This window comes from Lolium perenne, chromosome 3, assembly GCF_019359855.2.
Source record: "Lolium perenne isolate Kyuss_39 chromosome 3, Kyuss_2.0, whole genome shotgun sequence".
Lineage (NCBI taxonomy): Eukaryota > Viridiplantae > Streptophyta > Magnoliopsida > Poales > Poaceae > Lolium > Lolium perenne.
Window position 1 is genome coordinate 239,086,716 of NC_067246.2, and position 21,193 is coordinate 239,107,908.

The window sequence follows — 21,193 nt, forward strand, 5'->3', positions numbered from 1 at the left end:
GAGCAGCATCAGCAACATTGAAACGCAAGAAATCAGAGGAGAATAAGATATATTAACACAATGAGAGAACTGCTGCTGTTTTGCGGCATTGTAAATTTCAATTGTGTAAGATATGTACAGTGTAATGCTTTTCTATTTATGCATCCCAGTAAACGGACAACCTCGCTCTATTTTCAGCCGTACGCAACAGATGGTTTAAAGTACATGCACATCGGTGGGTCAATCCTCATGATGGACAGTATCGCAGAAGGGACACTCCAGATCCCGTCACCACAGATCAAACCAGAAGCAACGGCGCCTGCAAAGTCCTCAGACTCCTTGCGATTCACCCTCTCCCAGACAAACAAGATAACCGTCCCAACGAACATGTCAATCGCAAAATATGCTCCGATGTAGAAGGGGACAGCCATGGCCATCGGGAGTGGGATGAATTTGGACACGCTGTTTGGAGTGACGTCCCTCAGGAGGTTGATTGCTATGGCCGCAAAAAAGAAGAAAGAGCAGATTGCTAGGCAGTGCTGCGGCAGCGCTGAGAATCCTTCAACACCCAGGATTGACATCTCACGGAATATGACTGCGTATGGAGCTTTGAACATGCCATCAGGATTGCCAATGTCGAAGGCCGTCCAGTAAAGCCAAAAGGTGAGAGGAGCAATTACACAGCCAAGGGCAGTCCCAATCAACTGTGACACAAACATGGACCTTGGTGAAGAGAGGGTCAGGTAACCAGTCTTGAAGTCCTGCATGAGATCGGCAGCTGTGGATACAATGGACATCATAACACCACAAACTGCTAAGCCGGCAATCACACCACCATTCTGGCCAACCCATGAGGCAAAAATGAATAGGCCAATCTTTCCATATGTGGATGCAAGGCTCCAATCTGTCAGGCCCGTGCCATAAGAGTTGCAGAAGGCAAGTAGGGGAGCAACAACATAAGCACATAGGACAAGGTACCACTTGAGTTGAGGGAACAGCATTGGCACAGTTGCAGTTGATATTGCTGCAAGGCACACATACCCAGATCCCGCCAACCAGGGAGGAATACTGTCTTTTACAAATACCTCATTCAGAAGTTTTTCCTCGGATGATAATTTAGAAGTTCCATTATCTACAATAACAGAAGAGAAACAAGATGAGGTGCATGATTTATGATATTCTGGTAGGTAAACACAATATGACAAGAACATTACCATCCTGAACCCGGACAAGAGGAAGTCTTCCTTGCTTTAATCGTGCATTCATTATTTCCTTGATTGTTGCATAAATGATCTTAATGAGGTTATAGATACCATCACCGAGTATCACAGATACAGATATGAAAACCTGGAAGGCAGGATAGAGACAATTTAGTTTTTGCCGAACACAAGACTCTAAAAGACTGGTCAGTCTGTGAACCCAAAAAACATAAAAAATAAACAAACTAGATGTGCCATCTGTATGTTCTTTGCTAAGAAAGTAAAGTAACAAAATGTATAACAGTTCTGATCTTGAACTCAGTTTAACGGTTCTGACAATCACAATGTCCACTGATGTAATAGTAAGTGAGTTACTAGTACTACACCATGTTGACTTCAACAGCATACATTTAGTTCAGATTTACTTGGTTAATTTATTACGGGGAGTAAAACAGCAACAATATTTTAATCAAGAACTGCGATTCGTGATCCAATTCTAGATCTATAAAAGAAACATCAAGGTTTTATCAAGTACGAAATTGGAAGTTATTTCATGTCAGAAACAAATGAATCTTTAATCACCATACCTTGTATCCATAGAGTCCTTTGAAATCGTTGCTTCCTAGGTCAGCTGGATACCACTCTCCAGCTTTTGTGGATATATATGGCCACAGGAAACCCCAAGATATAATGGCTCCAAGAAGTGCCGAGCAGTTAACAATGTGTGGGCATATAAGACCACATCCAATATAGGTTGGACTAAAGTCAAAATAAAACCTGCAAAGCATGGAACAGTTGAACTTTTGGTGAGCATGTGTAGGATGATCCATCTTTTTTTTTCGAGAATGTATGATGGTCCATCTTTTTTTTCGAGAATGTTGGATAGTCCATCTTAAAGGATGATTAGTTTCATAGGACAATACAAGTTATAGCAGTCACACAGGAGGCATGGTCAAAGCAGGTTAGGGCCCCTAAGGGGCAACAGAAGGCAAAATTTCTTTCAACCCACAAAACTAAATGCACTACATATTAGTTCTGACTTTCGAACATTTAAGTAACAAAAAAAACTAATTAAAGGAAACTTACGTGTTCTTAAATGCCGCAAGCCCCAGAGAAGGGAAATTATCGAAGCCACAAGAATCCCCAACCCCACTGAAGAACCACTTAAACAAGTTCCAGATAAAACTAATGCTTAAATACTTCCCAAGACAGCTAACTTGTTTCCTGCAACGATAAAATAGAAGTTAGTTGTGTAAAAACTCGAGAAACATAGAAAATCACAACAAAGGCATCAAAGGACATTGCAATTTAACAAGTATATGCTGCATGAATAAACAGAGGAAACTGGTATTTTCTATCTTGAGATACACTCTGCTGCACTGTCTAAACATTTCATTAAATACTAATTTCCCATGAATAATAAGCTATCAGAGAGAATATATAGCAGCATTCCTAGTCTCAATCCAATTGAACCAAATTGTCATAAATAAATCAATACAACCTTAAGGTCAGTAGTTTCTATATGAGCATTGTAAAGATAAAATATGATGAAATTGCCTGCCACGCATTCATTTCCTCAATAAAGTTCAGTCGAAATAGGCTACCATATCCCTAAATACTCGATAGATGAAATACATGTAATTGGCTGAGAGCTCAACTGCAACTTCACCAGACTACTGAGGCAACTATTGATGTTCTATTCAAAGAAAAAACGCCATTGGTCTAACATAACAAGAAGAATCATTTTAGATTTTTTTTACAGCATACTGTCATACAAAAGAACCAGAATAAACGATGCAGATTGAACTGGGAGTATAAATTAAGGAGAAACTCTGATCCGTTTCTTACTCTGCAAGCTCAGCTCCAGTAGTAGTGTGGAAGCTATTTATCAACATAGCGGTAGCAGTTCCACTGGGATAGGTGAGCTTGTAATCAATCACCATGACCTAGCAAACACGAAAACATATGTAAGTTTACCAGATTCATCTTAAGACAGGACCAAGGTACCCACTTCATCCAAAAAACAAAGATGCAACGAGACAAACATAGCATATGCATTAGCATGGTAGGAAGATATGAACAAGTACCTTGCGCAGCGCAACAAGACTGAATAGACCGAGGAAGCTAACAACAAACATGAAGCCGATCATCCAACTCAGCGAAGGATTTATAACATCCACCGCCCTGTTACCAGGATAATCAGTCCCGATAAGCTCGTAGGTTTTCTGATCCATCGCAAGCATATACGTTCCGAAGCCACCTGCATGCGTGAGCAGAAACGTTAGCTGATAATGTGAGCTCGATATATAAGAAGGGAGAAGCTATCGTTAACTCGCAATGCACACCAAAATCAGAAGTTAAATTTAGCATTATGTGTATCAAGATCTGTAGTATCCCCATACGGCAGTCGTGTAATCAGGGGTTCAGCCAGCGTACCAACAACTTGCCCCAAAACTCTGAAAACAAATCCGACGCTTTCGAAACCAGTGACACTATATGTAACGTTCCCCGACCGAAATTGGGGATCGAGAAGAAGACGCACGCAAACACATACCGCTGAATGCGAGTCCGTAGCAGGCGACGACGCAGGTCTGGATGACGGTGTTCTCCTGCTTGGTGAAGGGCTTGGACACGATGCCGAACCTGGCGAGCGCGGCCGTCCAGGCGCGCACGAGGAAGTAGCCGAGCAGGCCCGCGGCGACGTTGAGGGAGGGGATGATCCCCACCGTGAGGTTGAGCTTGTGCGTGATGAGGCAGAAGAGCACCCCGAGGATGGCGCTGACCACGATCCCCCGCACCGTAATCTGCTCCCGCCACGGCGGCACCGCCTCCCCCGCCGCCGCCGTCGCCGGGGGCGCGCCGGCGAGGAGGGGGCCCGTCAGGTCCGCCGCGTCCGCCTCGGATCCCATCTTCCCGCGGGCCGTATGGATTCGTCGGGAGCTAGTTGGTTTTGCGTAGGAGACGGCGGCGGCGAGGAGGAGGCCGGGACTGATGAGAGGAGGCGGCGGGGACGGGGTGTATTTAAGCTGATCTTGCTGCTGAACTGCCAAGTTTTCGGGACTCTCCTCTGTTTACGGTTAGTTCCCGTGTAGACGTACCAGGGTCAATGCCATGCGGGGCCCACCTGTCAGAACCGAGTTGGATTGTTCTTTCGGCCTTCGAGACGTTCTGGGCTGGGCTTCGTTCGTCTGTGCCACGGTAGCCAGAGAGCTTAGTTTAAAAAGTGTTAAAGCTGGGCGAGCCCACCACGGTAAAGGTTTCCGGCCCCACCTGTCATTATCTTCTCAAGGAGCGGGATACAAGGGGCCGCCGTGAATCGTGCTCGGGGCTGGGGCTCGAGGGTGTCAAGATCTCCTGCGGCACAGTGAAAAGCGGCAAGCGTGCGGTTTCACTCTGCATTGGCTCGTGGGTCGAGTGGGCCCACGCCTCAGCGGGAGAACGGCGAGGCGATGGTTCTGCGCCTGGCGTTGCAATGGAGGCCATACGGTTTAACTGCATGCAGGCGCTGCTAGCCGGCGTCTCGCTGTCCGGTGGGGCCTCGCCGAGCTAATGCTGGCCACACAGTTCTACCGCTTGCGTCTGTTGCTACTATGCTAATCAGCCATGCAGATGGCTTGATTATGATTTTGTGGGTCCGGATGTAAGTGTAGCCTCACATGTACAGCCGCTTGAACCAACAGGTGGCGTCTATTACATCTCGTGGGGCCAGGTTTAATGCTAACCACAACTACAAATCTACTGGTTTGAACCAGCCCGAACCTAGGGCCGTGCAGGACAAAATAAAACAAACTCTATGGGCCTTTTTGATTCATAGAATAAGAAAAATATAGAAATAAAAAAACATAGAATTAAGATGTCATGTCTAGTGAACATGGAAGTGTATTTGATTGTACCAAAGAAATTTTCCATAAGATATGCCTAATGATCCTTTCCTACTCCTTGATGGTTACACTGCAAGATTTTCAAAGAATTACTTACTATGAAAAATATTCCTATAAATTAAACAACATATGTAGAAAATTTCCCACAGGAGCCAAATCCTACACAAATTCTATGAACCAAAGGAGCCCTACGTGTTTTCCCATAATTTTGAAGCTGCACGACACAATTGATTCATGCGCAGCTTGCTACACCAGTTTGGTTGCATCTCTAGCAGATACCGCAACCAATCAATACATAAAGCTTGGTTGTGGTTTACCACATGAGCTTTTTGCGGTTTATGCATCAAAGAATGTTGAATTCGATCGAAAATTTTGGCGCTAGATTTTTGAACGAGTTCTTCTATTCTACCTTAATTTACATAGTTTTTGTAACGATCCAAAAGAGGGATTAATATAACAAGTTACTAAAACACTAGATTAGCTAGCCCGGGTACTAGTAACTAAACTGCACGGGGACTTGGGGGTGAAGGCAATGACGGCGGAGCGTCGTTGGTGCTGCCATCAGATAGGGCAAATCCGTCGTCAGAGTAGTTGATGATGATGTACCCGTGCCTCGCCGGCTATTTATCATGAGCAACAAAAAGGAAAAGAGTCGGCCGCCGGGTCTAGAACGCAGCTTCCGCCACCCTCTCCCGTGTTGACCGTGTCTCCCGGGTTGGGCGGAGGTCTGCCGAGCTCCGCCAACATTGCGAACATGGTCGCGGCAACGAGCATCAAGAAACGGAGGCGCTCTAGTATGCACGTGATCCCGCTGATGGGATTCGTAGCATAGAAAACAAAAAATTTCCTACCGCAAGAACGAATAACAAGCCAAGATGCAATCTAGAAGATGGTAGCAACGAGAAGATCATGAGACTAACCCTCGAAGATTTCCAAAGCCTACGAGATTAGATCTTGCTATTGCTGTAGTCGATCACTTGCCGCTTTCAGAAACGCGTAGAAGATCTTGACGGTGCCACAATCGGGAAGCACCTCCATACTCGGTCATACGTTCGGTGTTGATGACGATGTCCTTCTCCCCGTTCCAGCGGGCAGCGGAAGTAGTAGATCCTCCTCGGAATCCCGACAGCACGATGACGTGGTGTCGGTGGCGGTGGAGATCTCCGGCAGGACTTCGCCGTAAGCACTACGGGAGAGAGGTGGAGGAGGGAGGTGTGCTAGGGTTTGGAGAGAGGGGGTGGCTAGGGCGCCGGCCAAGGGTGCCCTAGGTGGTGCGGCCAAGGCTGGCTTGCCCCCATCCCTCTCCTCCTCATTATATAGGTGGAACCACAAAGGTTTGCCCAAAGTCTTCGAATAAGACCCCAATTCAAAAACTGCCATATGGACGAAACCTAGGGGGGCAGGGACTCTCCCCTTCCCCCCTTGCTTGGCCGGCCAAGGAGGTGGGGTACACCATGGACTCCACCCTCTCACTTGGTTGGCTGGTTAGGGTTGGTGGAGTCCAACCGGGACTCCACCTTCCATGGTGATTTCTTCCGGAAAGTTCTAGAACATTCTAGCGCCTTCCATAAATGCACCGAATCATTTCCAAACTTGAAAAGTGACTTCCTATATATGAATCTTATTCTCCGGACCATTTCGGACCTCCTCGTGATGTCCTGGATCCCATCCGAGACTCCGAACAAATATTCGAACTCCATTCCATATTCCATATCTACTTAAAACGACATCAAACCTTAAGTGTGTCACCCTACGGTTCGTGAACTATAGACATGGTCGAGACTCTTCTCCGACCAATAACCAATAGCGGGATCTGGAGATCCATAATGGCTCACACATATTCAACGATAACTTAGTTATCAATTGAACCATTTACATACGATACCAATTCCCTTTGTCACGCGATATTTTACTTGTCCGAGGTTTGATCATCGGTATCTCCATACCCTTGTTCAACCTCGTCTCCGACAAGTACTCTTTACTCGTACCGTGGCATGTCATCTCTTATGAATCATTCATATGCTTGCAAGCTAATCAGACGATATTCCACCGAGAGGGCCCAGAGTATATCTATCCGTCATCGGGATGGACAATATCCCACTCTTGATCCATATGCCTCAACTCATACTTTCCGAATACGTAATCCCACCTTTGTAACCACCCATTTACGCAGTGGCGTTTGGTGTAATCAAAGTACCCTTCCGGTATAAGTGATTTACATGATCTCATGGTCGAAGGACTAGGTAACTATGTATCGGAGCAAATAGCAAATTGAACTTAATGACGTGATCTTATGCTATGCTTAATTGGGTGTGTGTCCATTATATCATTCATCCAATGACATACCCTTGTTATTAATAACATCTAATGTTCATGATCACGAAACCATGATCATCTATTAATCAACAAGCTAGTTATACAAGAGGCTTACTAGGGACTCCTTGTTGTTTACATAACACACATGTATCAATGTTTCGGTTAATACAATTATAGCATGGTATGCAAACATTTATCATAAACACAAAGATATATTATAATAACCAATTTATTATTGACTCTTGGGCATATCTCCAACACCCGCAAGCAGGTGATGCGGGCACCGGTGCTCTTCTAGCGGTCCCCGACCGGGCGTCGGCGGTAGCCAAGCCGAATAGGGCGGCCGGCCCCAAAATTCAGTCAGTCGGGCCGAGGGAGGCAAAGTCGAAGAAGACGATGCAGCACAGCGCCCTCCTGCCGTCGTCCACTGCCTCTCCGCCGTCCAATGTCGACAACGTGAACGGTGCCCCCAACGTGCTCGACGATGGGTCTACAAGGTAAGAAAATTCTATCCTCGAGTCCGTTGAGTTTGTGCGCGGAAATTAACCTCCGATCATGATGATGTCCACAAAGGACATGCATGAACACCAATTGGAGTGGTGGAAGGATACCACTACGGAGATGATGGAGAGAATAAGGCTAGCTCGTCAAGTGGCAAGCGGTGGTGCATCAGCTACTCATTAAGGTGGTGGCAATGAAGGTGTCTGTGTTTGATTTGGGTGACGAGGTGCACCAACTATTTGCTATGAACTATGCTTGATTGCTTTGAACTTGTCATGGTGATTTGATGTAGAACCATGAACAATGCATCGATTGTTTCCATTTGAAAATTTATGATCTTGAACTTGCATACAAAATCCGTGAAAACACCTGATTTTACGGATTCGGATGCTGCTAGCGCGAAACAGAAGCTCGCAAATCAAACCCATACCAGTTACATGTTCGATTTGCAGGGTCTGTTCAGCGTCAGCTGTTTCTCGACCGATAAACATAAGTTGAGTGGTGTGAACTAGTGTCTTACGGATCCCACGGTAAATGTTTAGAAATGATAGTAGTCAAACCCGTAGTCTAAACCCGTCGCACGCACCTACCCCAATCTACGACTCACCTTTCAGTTCCACTACCGTCACCTACCCACTCTGCTAGCCTTCTTCTCTCCCACACCCATGGTCCCTTCACCAACCGCAATTCATCAACCTCACCTCGCGAGCCGGTACGCACCTGAGAGATCTCCACCTCCCGACTCCTCATGGCCCAGGAACAAGCGAACCCCGACGAGGTAATGCTCCAGTACGATTCTTGGCTTCTCTTTTCCCGTCGCGATTTGATCAGCTGACTGAAGGAGCGGACGCGGGAACCCGACCCTTTGCGCAGGTCGTGCTCGGGCAGGAGATCAACGGCGTGAGGGTGGTCACCCTCAACCGCCCGCGCCAGCTGAACGGAATCTCCGATAGAGTGGTGCGCTCTCTTCCGTTCCTGAAGTCATCTTTGGCTCGGGAGCTGTTTGGTTTGAAATGGTTTTGCAGCCCGTGGATTGCTAAGAATGAGTTGCGATTGTTTGTCCGTGTTGGGTTTTCTGCTTGTAGGTCTATATTCTAGCCCAATTGTTGGAGAAATGGGAGAAAGATGATGATGCCAAGCTGGTCATCTTCAAGGTGTGTATCCTAAGAAGGCTTGTAAACATTCAGTTATAGTAGCTCTTGCATTTCGCACAGCATGCATGTATCATACATGGTACAGCCACAGGGCCGGTCTTTAACCTTCCATAATGCTCTAGGATGGTAACGAGGACTGGTGGTTAGCAGTATATAGCATGTTTTGTAAAACTCTTTTTTTATCAATGCATCGAAATGCAATGCTTTTTGTGTTTTCACCCAAAAATGTTTTGCCCTAGGAGGATGGTAACCATGCTGGTATTTAGGAATAGGACATGTCGACAGTATCTTGTTTCCTGTAGGAGGAGGATTTTAAGGATATTTGGTGCAACCAAAAAAAAAATTTGCACTTCACTCTGCATAGAGTATATATCCGCTAATCGTAACACATGGAAAATGGTATATCCAACAAGTTTTAATGATTAGCAATAATATGATGCTGAAATGTATTGACTGTTTCAATATTCAGCAATTGTCTGAAACTCTGAATGTGATTTTGATCATGAACAGGGAGCTGGACGCGCATTTTCTGCCGGTGGGGACCTAAAGATGTTCTATGAAGGGAGATCAGGTGCGGTTGTCAGGGTATAGCAGTTATACAACATGCACTCTCAAATTCATTACTTCTGTCATGCTGTATAGTTTGATTGCAATCATCAACTTTCTGCATTTGCTTGTAAGAAAGCATGTCCCTTTGGAATTTTCAATATGACTCCTTTGCAGATGATTCCTGCCTCGAGGTTGTGTATAGGATGTACTGGCTCTGCTATCACATTCATACATATAAGAAAACCACGGTGATGCACTCGTAACCTGTTGGAGGAACATTGTTTGCACTGCTGGAAAGCTCTATTCTGAAAATATACGGTTGTACATTCACGCAGGTGGCTCTTGTTAATGGACTTGCGATGGGTGGAGGGGCAGCCTTGGTTGCTCCTCTGAAATTTGCAGTTGTCACAGAGAAAACAGTGCGAGACACTATCCCAACTTTTTTATGCTTTTATGCTACACTTATGGTCTATTTTTTTAATATAAATTGGGTTATAGATTTTACAAATGTTTGTCTACATCTATTACTTTCTTAATAGTCTAGTGATTATCGTATAAAAGCATGTGAATATTGGAAATTAATACTTGTGCATTTCTTGAACAAGACCAAATTATCCAATTGATTATTAGTATAAATAGAGTGTGTTAAAATATTCTTGCTGGAATTTCTCTAAGGATCATCTCTGTTCGCCTAGGTTTTTGCTACTCCCGAGGCAAGTGTTGGACTACACACAGATTGTAGTTTTTCTTATATCCATTCTCGGCTCCCTGGATATTTAGGTAAGCATTGAATTGAATTTTCCATTCACAGGTCCCTAGTAATTTTTATGGCATATTTTGGGACAATCGTACGAATAAATTTAGGCATGATAAAGTAGGTCATGACATATTAAACATAAATTAGGGCAATATGGCGATATGATGCACAACTTAGCACATAGCAATATCAGTTTCAATCAGCTTATTATCTTTTTTGTTTCACTTTTAGGGGAGTACCTGGCTCTGACTGGTGCTAGACTGAATGCAAAAGAAATGATTGCTGCTGGTCTTGCTACTCATTTTGTCCTTTCTGAAGTAAGACTCTAAATTGCTAGTTTACATTATTTTGTACTTGATTGCGAGCAAAAATAGCTGATATTCTCTACCTGTAGCTTGACTAATCAATGTTACTTGCTGATATTGGGCTGTTCGTAGTTTGACTAGATTATGATATGTGTGGCAGAAATTGGAAGAGCTAGAAAGACGACTACTGAATGTAAACACAGGTGATGAGTCTGCTATCCGGGCTGTCATTGAGGAATTCTCCACGGATGTTCAAATTGATCAAGAGAGCATTTTGAACAAGTTAAGGATGATTATTTCTTCCGAAATATAACAATTCTGTTATTTGTTGAAATCAGGGTTTACTCATTTGAAACATGTTTCCTTAGTCAATATAGTGTAGAAATTATTCAATTTAATTGGAACCAATCTAACACGGGATGTCGATCGTTGATAGGCTTCCGACTATCGACAAATGTTTCTCAGCCGAGACTGTTGAGGAGATCTTGAAATCACTTGTAAGGCTTCAGCACTTATGATGCAAAATCTTCACATTATTGCTTCTCTGGAAAATGTAATCTGTCAATTTTCTTGATATGTTGTTCAGCACAATCAATCGGGTATTACTTGTTCTACATTCTATTACATATCAGAATATCCCTTTTGGAGCACTAAATTTTCACATCTTCATATGATACTGAAATTTTTGAAAAATAAAAAAGTTTGATTTATTCACCTAGCCTTTTAGCTCTACGATACACTCACTATTCTTCGTTCCTCTAAGATAAAATCATCTCAAATCACCCTTCTGAAGTCATGTACAAACCACAGTTGCATAATGAGATGAATGGCTTTTTATCAGCATAACTTAAATCAGTATTTTATTTGATGTAGGAATCAGAAGTCAGCATCGATGGAAACCAATGGATAGCTCCAGTTCTGAAGAGTATGAGAAGATCATCTCCTACTGCATTGAAGATCACACTGCGATCGGTAACAATTCTTGCACCATCCATGATTTGTTAATGTTTGTTGGTTTCATATTTGATTTTTTATGTACATTTGTGCTTACACTGCCAGCCTTTGCTTATTGTAGAATTGACGTCTCATTGATAATCACATCAATATTTATTTTGGTTCAAGATTGATTTACTGTAGTGCAAAATAATGTTGTATGGAATATATTTATACGATATCATTGTTGTGATTCGCTTGCTCGCAGAAGGCAAGCCATTGTTTTATGATTTCTTCTGAACTCTGTAGGTTAGAGAAGGTCGGAAGCAGAGTCTTTCTGAATGTTTGAAGAAGGAATTCAGACTAACAATTAACATCCTACGATCTGTCGTTACTGGTGATGTCTATGAGGTATTGCGACTGTACAGCGAATAAGAATTATCTCGACTTGAATGAACCTTCTGACTGCATCTTGCCAATTTCATTTGATCTCGTGACAGGGTATTAGAGCTCTGAGCATCGACAAAGATAATGCCCCTAAGGTCAGTAGTATCTCTCTCCCTCTCTCTGACATCCAGCATATTTTTGTCACACATTTGTTCTTCTGAATTACTTTATTATCTCAATATAGTGGAGTCCAACCACCATTGAAGAGGTGAAGAGTGAACACATTGAACGTGTTTTCAAACAATTCAGCTCAGAACATGAGCTCCAAGTCCCATCTGATGATTCAAACAGGTGACTGAATCCAAAATTTTCCCACAATCAAATTTTACATATCTAGCCTAGATAATTTACTCCTTCAACGTCACCCATATGCAGGTGGAATGGCAAATACGAGCAGACGGTCTATGCAAAATCTTCACAGTGATCACCACATAACACAGCAGCACCCTGACCATGCACGACATAATGGTTTTGGTGCGTGGCATGCTTGTTTGATTGTTCGTGTACTACCCGTGTGTAACATTATACCGAGCTGTTGAAAACTATACAAGAAGTAATAAAGCAACTTATGTTTTGTTACCACAAGGAAGGGCTCATGGAGGAGTGAATCCTCTATCCTTATCCACGCCCAAGATTTAAATCTACTAGTGGTTGGGGCGCCCCTTGGGGCGCCTCCTGGCCGGGTATGTGCGCCCCAATTTGAAGACTTGATGTCAGCTCTTGTTCAGTGAAACAAGGATGACATGACACATTCGAGGATTGTTCACCTGATGATTTTATATGGTTTGAGTCATGTTTTTCTTACATAATAGTGACAACACAAAGAATAAGAACAAATCAATACAATCGTTCTGTCAGCAACGGATTTGCAGTGTGAGAAAAAGTCTAAAGCTATGCACAGCTCTACCAATTAACTACTACTACTACTAAATTTAATTACTTATAGTGTGAAAAAGGGCAGTAAACAAAAATCAGATGCGCCTCAATATCTGCTCAGATTGCCACCAGATGGAAGCGCACCCTGCACCGGTGAATCTCCTCCAAGCCGCTTAGGCGAGTGACTAATCTTGTGTTCCAGCATGAGCCATAGTCAGTGTATGCTAGGCAGGAATAGAATAATTCTATGAAGGAAGAAACCTGAAATTTCCGAAAAAACAAAAGAAAACCTTATTCGAAAACCTGTTTTGTATCTATTCTACTGTACCAAAGAGACCCAAAACAAAAATCCTGATTGAGAGCTCGACAAGTATTTGTACTTTTTCTATCTTACCACAATGCAAAAAATGAGAACTGAACCAAAATTTATTTCAGACCATGACCCAAGAAACAACATCAAAATCATAAATCATATATAGAGACAAAGAAAGCACAATCTCATCCTAATCATGGCCTAATTTGGATTTGTGTCGACCGCAAGCTTGGGAATGGGCATCATGCATGTATCAATATAACACATTGAAGCTGAGGGAACAATCACCTTCTCTAACAAAGATCAAATCATGCAAAATGACCTCTAGCCAAAGATACTTCAAACCTGCATTGAAAAGATTGCAAGAGCCAAGAGCTGTAGAAATTTCTTGAAAAGCCATAGGATCAATACAAACACACTTAAAGCACAGCTTTTTCCATCTAATATCTTACTCGTACAACAATTAATTACTCTAACCTGTATTCATAATAACATACTATTGTCATGTAAAAACTTAGCATGTGTACGAAAAGCACAACTTGTTATGTATGAGAAGCTCGAAGATTGAGTTCAATGGAAGTCATCATTTGGTCTGCAATATACTTATGAAAGTGGCTTTTGGATTTCTCTACAGTAGGAATTGCAGAAAAAAATTATTGAACACATGTTCTTAGAATGATCTGGAAAACACATAAACTGAGGAACTCGCGGCTTATATGCCTATTAAACTGATAGTATACTAAAAGGTCTTCCCACGCTATACTAAGGGGGATTAGAACACGATCATTCAAAAAACTCTTAAAACATATCATCTTAATCAAACATAGTCCTCTTAGTCAAAGCATCAAAGTAATCAGCATACTAAAAGTCTAAAACACATATACGAAGGTACAATAAGCGAGATTCTTATCATGATTATCAAGAAAAGAGGCCAAGTTTAATTTCATGCGCAAAGCAAATTTAGACATTATGGATCTGGACAGTAAATTCTTTAATCACCCAGCTAGATGCAGCACCAGACTTTATTACTCATAGAAGGCGTATAGTGTCTTTAACCTCTGCAATGATTAAGAATAAATTAAAAGAATAATGGCAAAAAACATGGAATGGCAGACCATGAATATTACAAATACTGCACAAAGATACTTGGAATTTATATGATGGTATATGTCCTTTAGAAACACAACCTGAAGCTGCATGCACCAAAATGTAGAAGAGTCTCCCTGTCACTTTGAAAGATGGTTTCCAACAAAGCTTTTAGATTGTAAGTTCATTGTATTCATCAACCGTGTTAGTAGCAGCCAATTTGCATTGTTTGGGGTCTCTTCAATGATTTTGCGTCAGCAGTACTACCCATGTCACAGGCTTCCATATGAAGTACAACATTCATTTTCTTTTTCCACCCGAACACATTTTTAGCTCGACCATAAACTTCAATAAAATCTACGCTAGGCATAGACGAACCATCCGTAATTGTTAATTCTTCATTAGAAAAAAATGTTTCATTAGTCGTAAATGGAGCATCATGATTTTCCCTGAGCTGCGTATGATGATTATACATTATTAGACCATAGGATACAGGGCCCTGCATTAGGAACTTACTTCTTGATACTCGGGTATGAAACAACCAAATTTTCAGCCACACCAACATAGCATGCCAACATAGCCTGAGTAGTATTAGCTACCTGAAAACAAAAATAGAGGCAGCGTAAGATAAAGTTCTGAACCCACACAACCGTACAATTTAAAGATGGGTTGCTCAATCAGGATTGTACTGGGATTTAAAACTGGGTTGATCAACCAGGATTCTTATTACAATTTAAGCCAAAACAGAGACAGTTGATGCACTCTTAGGGTTTAGGGTGTCAGATAAGAGGCATGCAAGTTACTGAAATTATGAGATCTGGAGCACACATGTGCCTGATAAAGCACATTTAGTGTATTTGATCTAAGCGTAGAGATGTAAAAACCATACCATCCATTTTCCAGTATACCGCGAAAACACCTAAATACATTGTTGTGGTGATCATGATAGTCAACGGAACTAATTAAGTAAGAACCATGTAGCAATTAAGTAAAACAAGGATGCTAGCAACTTCAAGTATGGTAGCGACCTCCAACCGCACAAACTACATGAATATTCTTCTGAACTTGTGCAGTATATTACTTTGGTAAAGGACCATAAATTGTGTGCATTTTCACTGGCCCAAGGATACAGGTTATGTAGCAACAGTAGGCAGACTAACCATGGATGCTTCCAAACCATTTTTGGCAGCAACAACAGTTACCTTGCATAAGACACTAAGACCACTTGCCTCAAATCCCCCAGAACGATGCCTCATAGGCCAGTATCTTCTTGGTGATGCAGCCAAGTATCACACACCTAGGTCAATAGACAGGTAGATAACTCTGAATGCACAAAAGCATCAAATTGCTGGGAAGATTTTCGGCAGTGTATCCTTAATTATCTGATTGTGAACAAGCAATCTACATGTAACATAGGGCATGTCCCCTTTATGATTGACTGCATGTCAAGTAATGTTGAGGAGGAAGCTCCAATGACGAACATATCGTAGCCGTAGCTCTCGCCTCGATCGTCGCCGGCCACCAACCCGTCCTCGAGCATCATCTTCCTCGCCACGGAACCATTGGCGGCGCTCGCAAAACCTGATTCGTGAGGCAAGATTTCACTGGCTCCAGCATCATTTGCAAGTCACCAAGAAGGAGGGGAAAATCAGTACAGGGAGGAGGTATATTTTTTGAGGTACAGGGGAAGGGGGAGGAAGCACCACCGACCACCACTCCACCACCACGCGCCGCCGGCAAGGGAACTGCCGCACTATCCACACCCTCTCCCCGTTTCTTGGTCTGGATTAAGCCGACGATTGAAGGGACGCGCAGGCAAGGGTGCCGAGAGGGAGTGCTTGGCCGGCGTTAGTGCTACGCTTCCCAGCATGTGCTCAGCCCTGTTACCGCCGGCAGTAGCTCGCGCTGGAGAGGCAGGCAAGTAGGGGAGAGAAGGGCGGCGCAAGCACATCGAAGGGAGAGGGGATCTGGAGGCCATCGGCCGCAAGCGGGGCGAGGGCACGGAGGCGGGGGCGGCGGCGGAGCGACGCAAATGGGCAGGTCGAGTGCGCGAGTGTGGCGGCTAGGGTTTCTATCGTGCGGTTTTGTTTCACGCAGTGGCAAACCAATGGTCAAGATGGACGCGGGGTTTGTCTTGAGATCGTACGGTTCACGTTGGATTCTCACCTCGCCCGCACAGCGATTGACATCGTGGAGCGCTCTCGCATAGGCCTAGTACCCACGCACTTGCTTGTTCTCAATTCTGCTGGCTCATCCGAGGAGTGAATCCTCTATCCTTATGCAATGGAAAACACGCCCCAGATTTTCATCTATTCTGCTGGCTCATCCGAGGAGTGAATCCTTTATCCTTATGCAATGGAATCCACACCCCAGATTTTCATCTATTCTGCATTTTTCTTACAGATCTAATCTTTAGTGTACTTTGTCTCAAATCTCTGCTGTGTTCTAACTTTCACCTAAATATTTAAAGAATGCAACCACTCAAGACTGCAATGATGCCATGTCATGTCCACAAGAAAGTTAAAACTAATGTATGTACATGGAAAGGGTACATGTGATGTCGCACAAACCTAGCTACCTATGTGTAAACTACGAGCCATACTCCAACTCCAAGAAGCGGAGGTTATACAGAGTAGATTTTCTCTCGATTGGGGCTTTCCTATTTTGCAAAGCCCACCTCACAACAGCTTCCTCGCTCTCTGGAAACTGCACTCCAATCTTCTTCAGATTAGCTGTTCGATTTAATAGGCAAAAGAGGAGGTCCTTCTGATATTGTTCAGACTTGAATCCAAGAAAGGTGATCTGCGCCAGGCTCCCAGTGATGCATGATACATTTGCCAGCATCCCCTTGAGATTAGCCTCAAGGCACACATCTTTCTCACGGCACGCATCTTTCTTCTTATTTTCAGCAGCCTAGCATGGAAGAAGGTGCGTTAATAATGAACCTCTCGATGAAACCCAGAAGTGGTAAAGATGCATACCGAAACAGTCAACTGTTGTAGGTTAGGACAGCTCTCAAGCAGCTTCGCCAGGAGAACAACTTCTGATTCGCTCGAGAAATCCAAGCTCACTGATAGTGTCCTCAAGTCTTGAAATGTAACTGGCAACTTGGCAGTATCTTCATATTCACCAGCTAACAGCTAAAAAGTGGGCACAACAATACATATGAGATCAAAACAACGAGATAGCAAATCTGCAGATCAGATAAAATAGAGTTATGCATGTTTATTGCTTAGGTTAGACCCAGATCCAAGTCGAAAAATTAGTGTTAAGTAGTGACTTCAGCCACTTATTATTTTCTGACATCTACAAATTGCTACATAAGCTTAATATACTTAAGTTCTATTTATTATACTTACATGAATCAGTGAATCATCTTTACCAGAAGCAGTTAAACATAAGAATCAATGCATCATACCAAGTATCACAAGTACCTCCACTGCATCTACAAATTATCAGATGTCACAATCCTACTGCATAACAACCAAGAACCAAGTTCATTACTCAAGTTTATACTAATTAATAGTGTTCGACTGATTTCTCAGTTTGAGTGCTTGACCTATTTTATCACTGGCTTCTGGCAAGGACACATCTGCAATACATCAGCAAGGAACCGGTAGCCTTTTTTTTTTTGAAGGAATGCCATTGTTTACAAGAGCGTTCAGTATAAAACTAGGGGGTTCCTCCACCCAAATACATGAAGAATTTGAAATAAAAGCACTCCTAGCTAGTTCATGTGCAACCTTGTTGGCCTCCCTATCACAATCCTCAATCGTAACTCTACCAAAACCACTCCATAAGATTGAGCAATCATCATAAACTGCAGCAGCTGATATTGATGAGATAGCCTTGCTGTGGCTTTCGTTCATCAGATGGCATCAATCTAATGACTAAGCATATTGTGACCAGTGATTTAATCATGGATAGCAACCAAGTACAGATCTAGACAAATTAACATTGCAAGAAACACAATGCAGCAGCAAGCAATAAATTTAGTTCTATTTGTTACATTTACATGAATCAGTGAATCCTCTTTACCAGAAGCAGTTAAACATAAGAATTCAATGCATCATACCAAGTATCACAAGTACCTCCACTGCATCTACAAATTATAAGATGTCACAATCCTACTGCATAACAACCATGAATTAAGTTCATTACTCAAGTTTATACTAATTAATAGTGTTCGACTGATTTTGCAGTTTGAGTGCTTGACCTACATGGATCACTGGCTTCTGGCAAGGCAAGGGCACAACTGCAATACTACATCAGTACCAAGTAACCTGTAGCCTTGCTGTGGCTTTCATTCATCAGATGGCATCAATCTAATGACTAAGCATATTGTGACCAGTGATTTAATCATGGATAGCAACCAAGTCCAGATCTAGACAGATTAACATTGCGAGAAACACAATGCAGCAGGTAATAAAGTAAGTAGTAGATCGTATGATGGATGCAATGCAGGAGAGAGCTCACCAGCATGGAAAAGCCTCTGAGAGTGAGGCAAGCTAGGCGCGCGGCAGCATCCAAGAAGGGCCGCATCCTGAAGGAGATCATCTCCCGGAACTTGGCGACGTGCAGGTATGCCTTCCTGACATCGGGCGAAGGCGCCAGCTGCACCTTCTGCGTCTTGGGCCGCGTGTAGACCGTGATTGTCCTCAGCCCCGTGGCGGTCAGCGTGACCGCCTTCTGCTCGAGAGCTGGCCTAAACAAGAAGGTCCTCACCGAGGACGACTCCACCGTGCATCCGCCGATCAAGCCCGTGCAGAAGACCATCTCGAGCGTGTCGAGCCTGGTGGCGGCGGAGAGGATGGCGGTGACGATGTCCTGGTTGACGAAGACGCGGTGGAGCTTGAGGGTGCGGAGGCCGGCGCAGGCGACGGCGGAGAGGCGCGGCACGGCGCAGGTGTTGAGGGAGAGCACGGTGAGGGAGCGGATGGCGAAGACGCGCTTGGGCAGGCAGACGCGGCGGCGCAGGCGGACGGCGAGCTCGGAGACGCCGTGGTCGGCGGCGCTGTCGATGGCGCGGCGGAAGTCGGAGGGCTTGACGCGCTTGGTCGGGGCGATGTCGAGGCGGCGGAGGAGGCGCGGCGGGGTGGCGGGCAGCGGGATCGGGAAGGGGGGCGCGGAGAGGAGGAGGGAGTCGAGGCGGGGCAGCATGGCGGGGAGGTTGCGGTAGCGGTGGGAGAGGACGGAGAGCGAGACGACGAGGCGGGTCGGGAGGCGGCTGGTGATGGCGAGCAGGACGTCGTCGGGGAGGCTGGAGAAGCAGTCGGGCGCGTCGGCGGCCGCGCCCTTGCCGCGGCGGGGGCGGCGGCGGCGCTTGCGCTTGGCGGGGGCGCGGTTCTTCGGTGCGCGTGGCATCTCGGAGGGGAGGAAGGAGGGTTCTGGATGGATCCGGGCTGGGTCAGGAAGACGGCGGATCTTGGAGGCCCCCGGGCTCGACTGTGTACGCCGCAAGTTTCTGAACTCCTTCCTTTTATTTACAATCTGAATACAATGCAGACAAAGTCACAAAGAGATTGACACATGACTCAGGTGGGCCGGGCTCGACTCGGCCCGCCATCTCCTTCCATACCACGATCGAACGCGAACAGCCTGTGTAGCCCGAATTAAATGGAAAACATGGGAGTTAATAGCATAAAACCACTACTTTTTAGGCTAAATTTCAATTCTAGTACTAGTATAACTTTATTTTTCGGTAGCAAAAAAAAACCACGTTTGGTCGAGGTTTTCGCAAAAAACATTAATCGCAGTCGCACATTGCTTGAATTGACACCAAAAATGATAGGTAGGACCCACCTGTCAGTGCCAATTTCCTGACATACTAGGACCCACTTGATCGCCCCGATTAAAAAAATCAAAATATTTGAAGAAAAAATCTAATCAAAGGTAACTAGGAGGTTCCCATCAGCCATTCCCCTAACACCTCCATCACTCCATGGCACCACCACCGGCCTATCTGTCACCGCCGCCGCCGTACTCCAGCGAGGTAGCCCCCCTCCTCCCTCCTACTCGACACAGATGACCAACCGGAGTGGAGGCGGAAGACGACGCTCGACATCCGGGAGCTATGGAACGCCGAGGAGGACGCCAGGAGTTCCTTTTGACCCGGGAAATCCACCTCGAGCTTCATCGATGAGGGTAGGGAGGCACGGAAGCATCGAAAACGGTGACAACGAGCGGCAAGCGGTGCTCGAGAAGATGAGGCCATGGTCGTCGATTCACCGCACCCCGGCTCGATTCTTTCATCGAGGAGGAAGATGATGGAGCAGTGGAGCGTGTAGAGCCGGTGCGAGGGAGCAGAAACGTTCGACAGAGTCAAGTGCTCGTCGTAACGCCGACTTCACACTGTTGGCGAACCCCAAGAGGTGTAGGATAACGTTGCATAGAAAACAAAAAATTTCCTACCGCGAACACGCAATCCAAGCCAAGATGCAATCTAGAAGACGGTAGCAACGAGAGGGTATCGAGTCTCACCCTTGAAGAGATTCCAAAGCCTACAAGATGAGGCTCTTGTTGCTGTGGTAGACGTTCACTTGCCGCTTGCAAAAGCGCGTAGAAGATCTTGATCACGATCGCTTCCGGCGCCACGAACGGGCAGCACCTCCGTACTCGGTCACACGTTCGGTTGTTGATGAAGACGACGTCCACCTCCCCGTTCCAGCAGCGGCGGAAGTAGTAGCTCCTCTTGAATCCGACAGCACGACGGCGTGGTGTCGGTGGTGGTGGAGAAATCCGGCGGAGCTTCGCTTAAGCGTGCGGGATGTGGTGGAGGAGAGAGACCGCTAGGGTTTGGGGAGAGAAAGGGGGTTGGGCGCCGGCCCTCTAAGGGGTGCAGCCAAGGCTGAGCCAAAGAGTGGCTGCCCCCCTCCCTCTCCTCCTCATTATATAGGT

At 44.8% G+C, this 21,193-nt stretch overlaps 3 protein-coding genes and 1 long non-coding RNA gene across 6 annotated transcripts; 1 reads left to right on the forward strand and 3 right to left on the reverse strand.

The window, feature by feature from the left end:
- Positions 1-32: 32 nt before the first annotated feature.
- Positions 33-4,210, reverse strand: LOC127343886 (probable metal-nicotianamine transporter YSL6). The gene is made up of 7 exons (XM_051370081.1): positions 3,733-4,210; positions 3,266-3,438; positions 3,027-3,124; positions 2,265-2,402; positions 1,766-1,955; positions 1,194-1,326; positions 33-1,111 (listed from the first exon to the last, which is right to left on the reverse strand). Exons 1-7 carry the CDS (start codon positions 4,085-4,087, stop codon positions 174-176), a joined length of 2,025 nt encoding a protein of 674 aa, XP_051226041.1. The 5' UTR covers positions 4,088-4,210; the 3' UTR covers positions 33-173.
- Positions 4,211-8,471: 4,261 nt separating this feature from the next.
- LOC127343884 (3-hydroxyisobutyryl-CoA hydrolase-like protein 5) lies at positions 8,472-12,600 on the forward strand. Its single transcript, XM_051370080.1, has 15 exons — positions 8,472-8,654; positions 8,750-8,833; positions 8,962-9,030; positions 9,541-9,601; positions 9,754-9,827; positions 9,915-9,998; positions 10,275-10,359; positions 10,568-10,653; positions 10,802-10,923; positions 11,078-11,138; positions 11,515-11,613; positions 11,884-11,985; positions 12,075-12,116; positions 12,206-12,312; positions 12,397-12,600. The coding sequence occupies exons 1-15, from the start codon at positions 8,625-8,627 to the stop codon at positions 12,443-12,445; spliced, it is 1,155 nt and encodes a 384-aa protein (XP_051226040.1). The 5' UTR covers positions 8,472-8,624; the 3' UTR covers positions 12,446-12,600.
- A 165-nt stretch (positions 12,601-12,765) lies between these two features.
- On the reverse strand, positions 12,766-16,377 carry LOC127343885 (uncharacterized). 3 transcript variants are annotated; one of them, XR_007877570.2, is made up of 3 exons: positions 16,000-16,376; positions 15,499-15,900; positions 12,766-14,895 (listed from the first exon to the last, which is right to left on the reverse strand). It is a non-coding gene; the product is annotated as an uncharacterized lncRNA (long non-coding RNA). The 3 variants fall into 3 exon arrangements; XR_007877569.2 differs by having other exon boundaries at positions 16,007-16,375; XR_007877568.2 differs by having other exon boundaries at positions 15,499-16,377.
- A 382-nt stretch (positions 16,378-16,759) lies between these two features.
- On the reverse strand, positions 16,760-19,749 carry LOC127343883 (uncharacterized). The gene is made up of 3 exons (XM_051370079.2): positions 18,773-19,749; positions 17,278-17,436; positions 16,760-17,209 (listed from the first exon to the last, which is right to left on the reverse strand). Exons 1-3 carry the CDS (start codon positions 19,658-19,660, stop codon positions 16,886-16,888), a joined length of 1,371 nt encoding a protein of 456 aa, XP_051226039.1. The 5' UTR covers positions 19,661-19,749; the 3' UTR covers positions 16,760-16,885.
- Between the last annotated feature and the right edge of the window lie 1,444 nt (positions 19,750-21,193).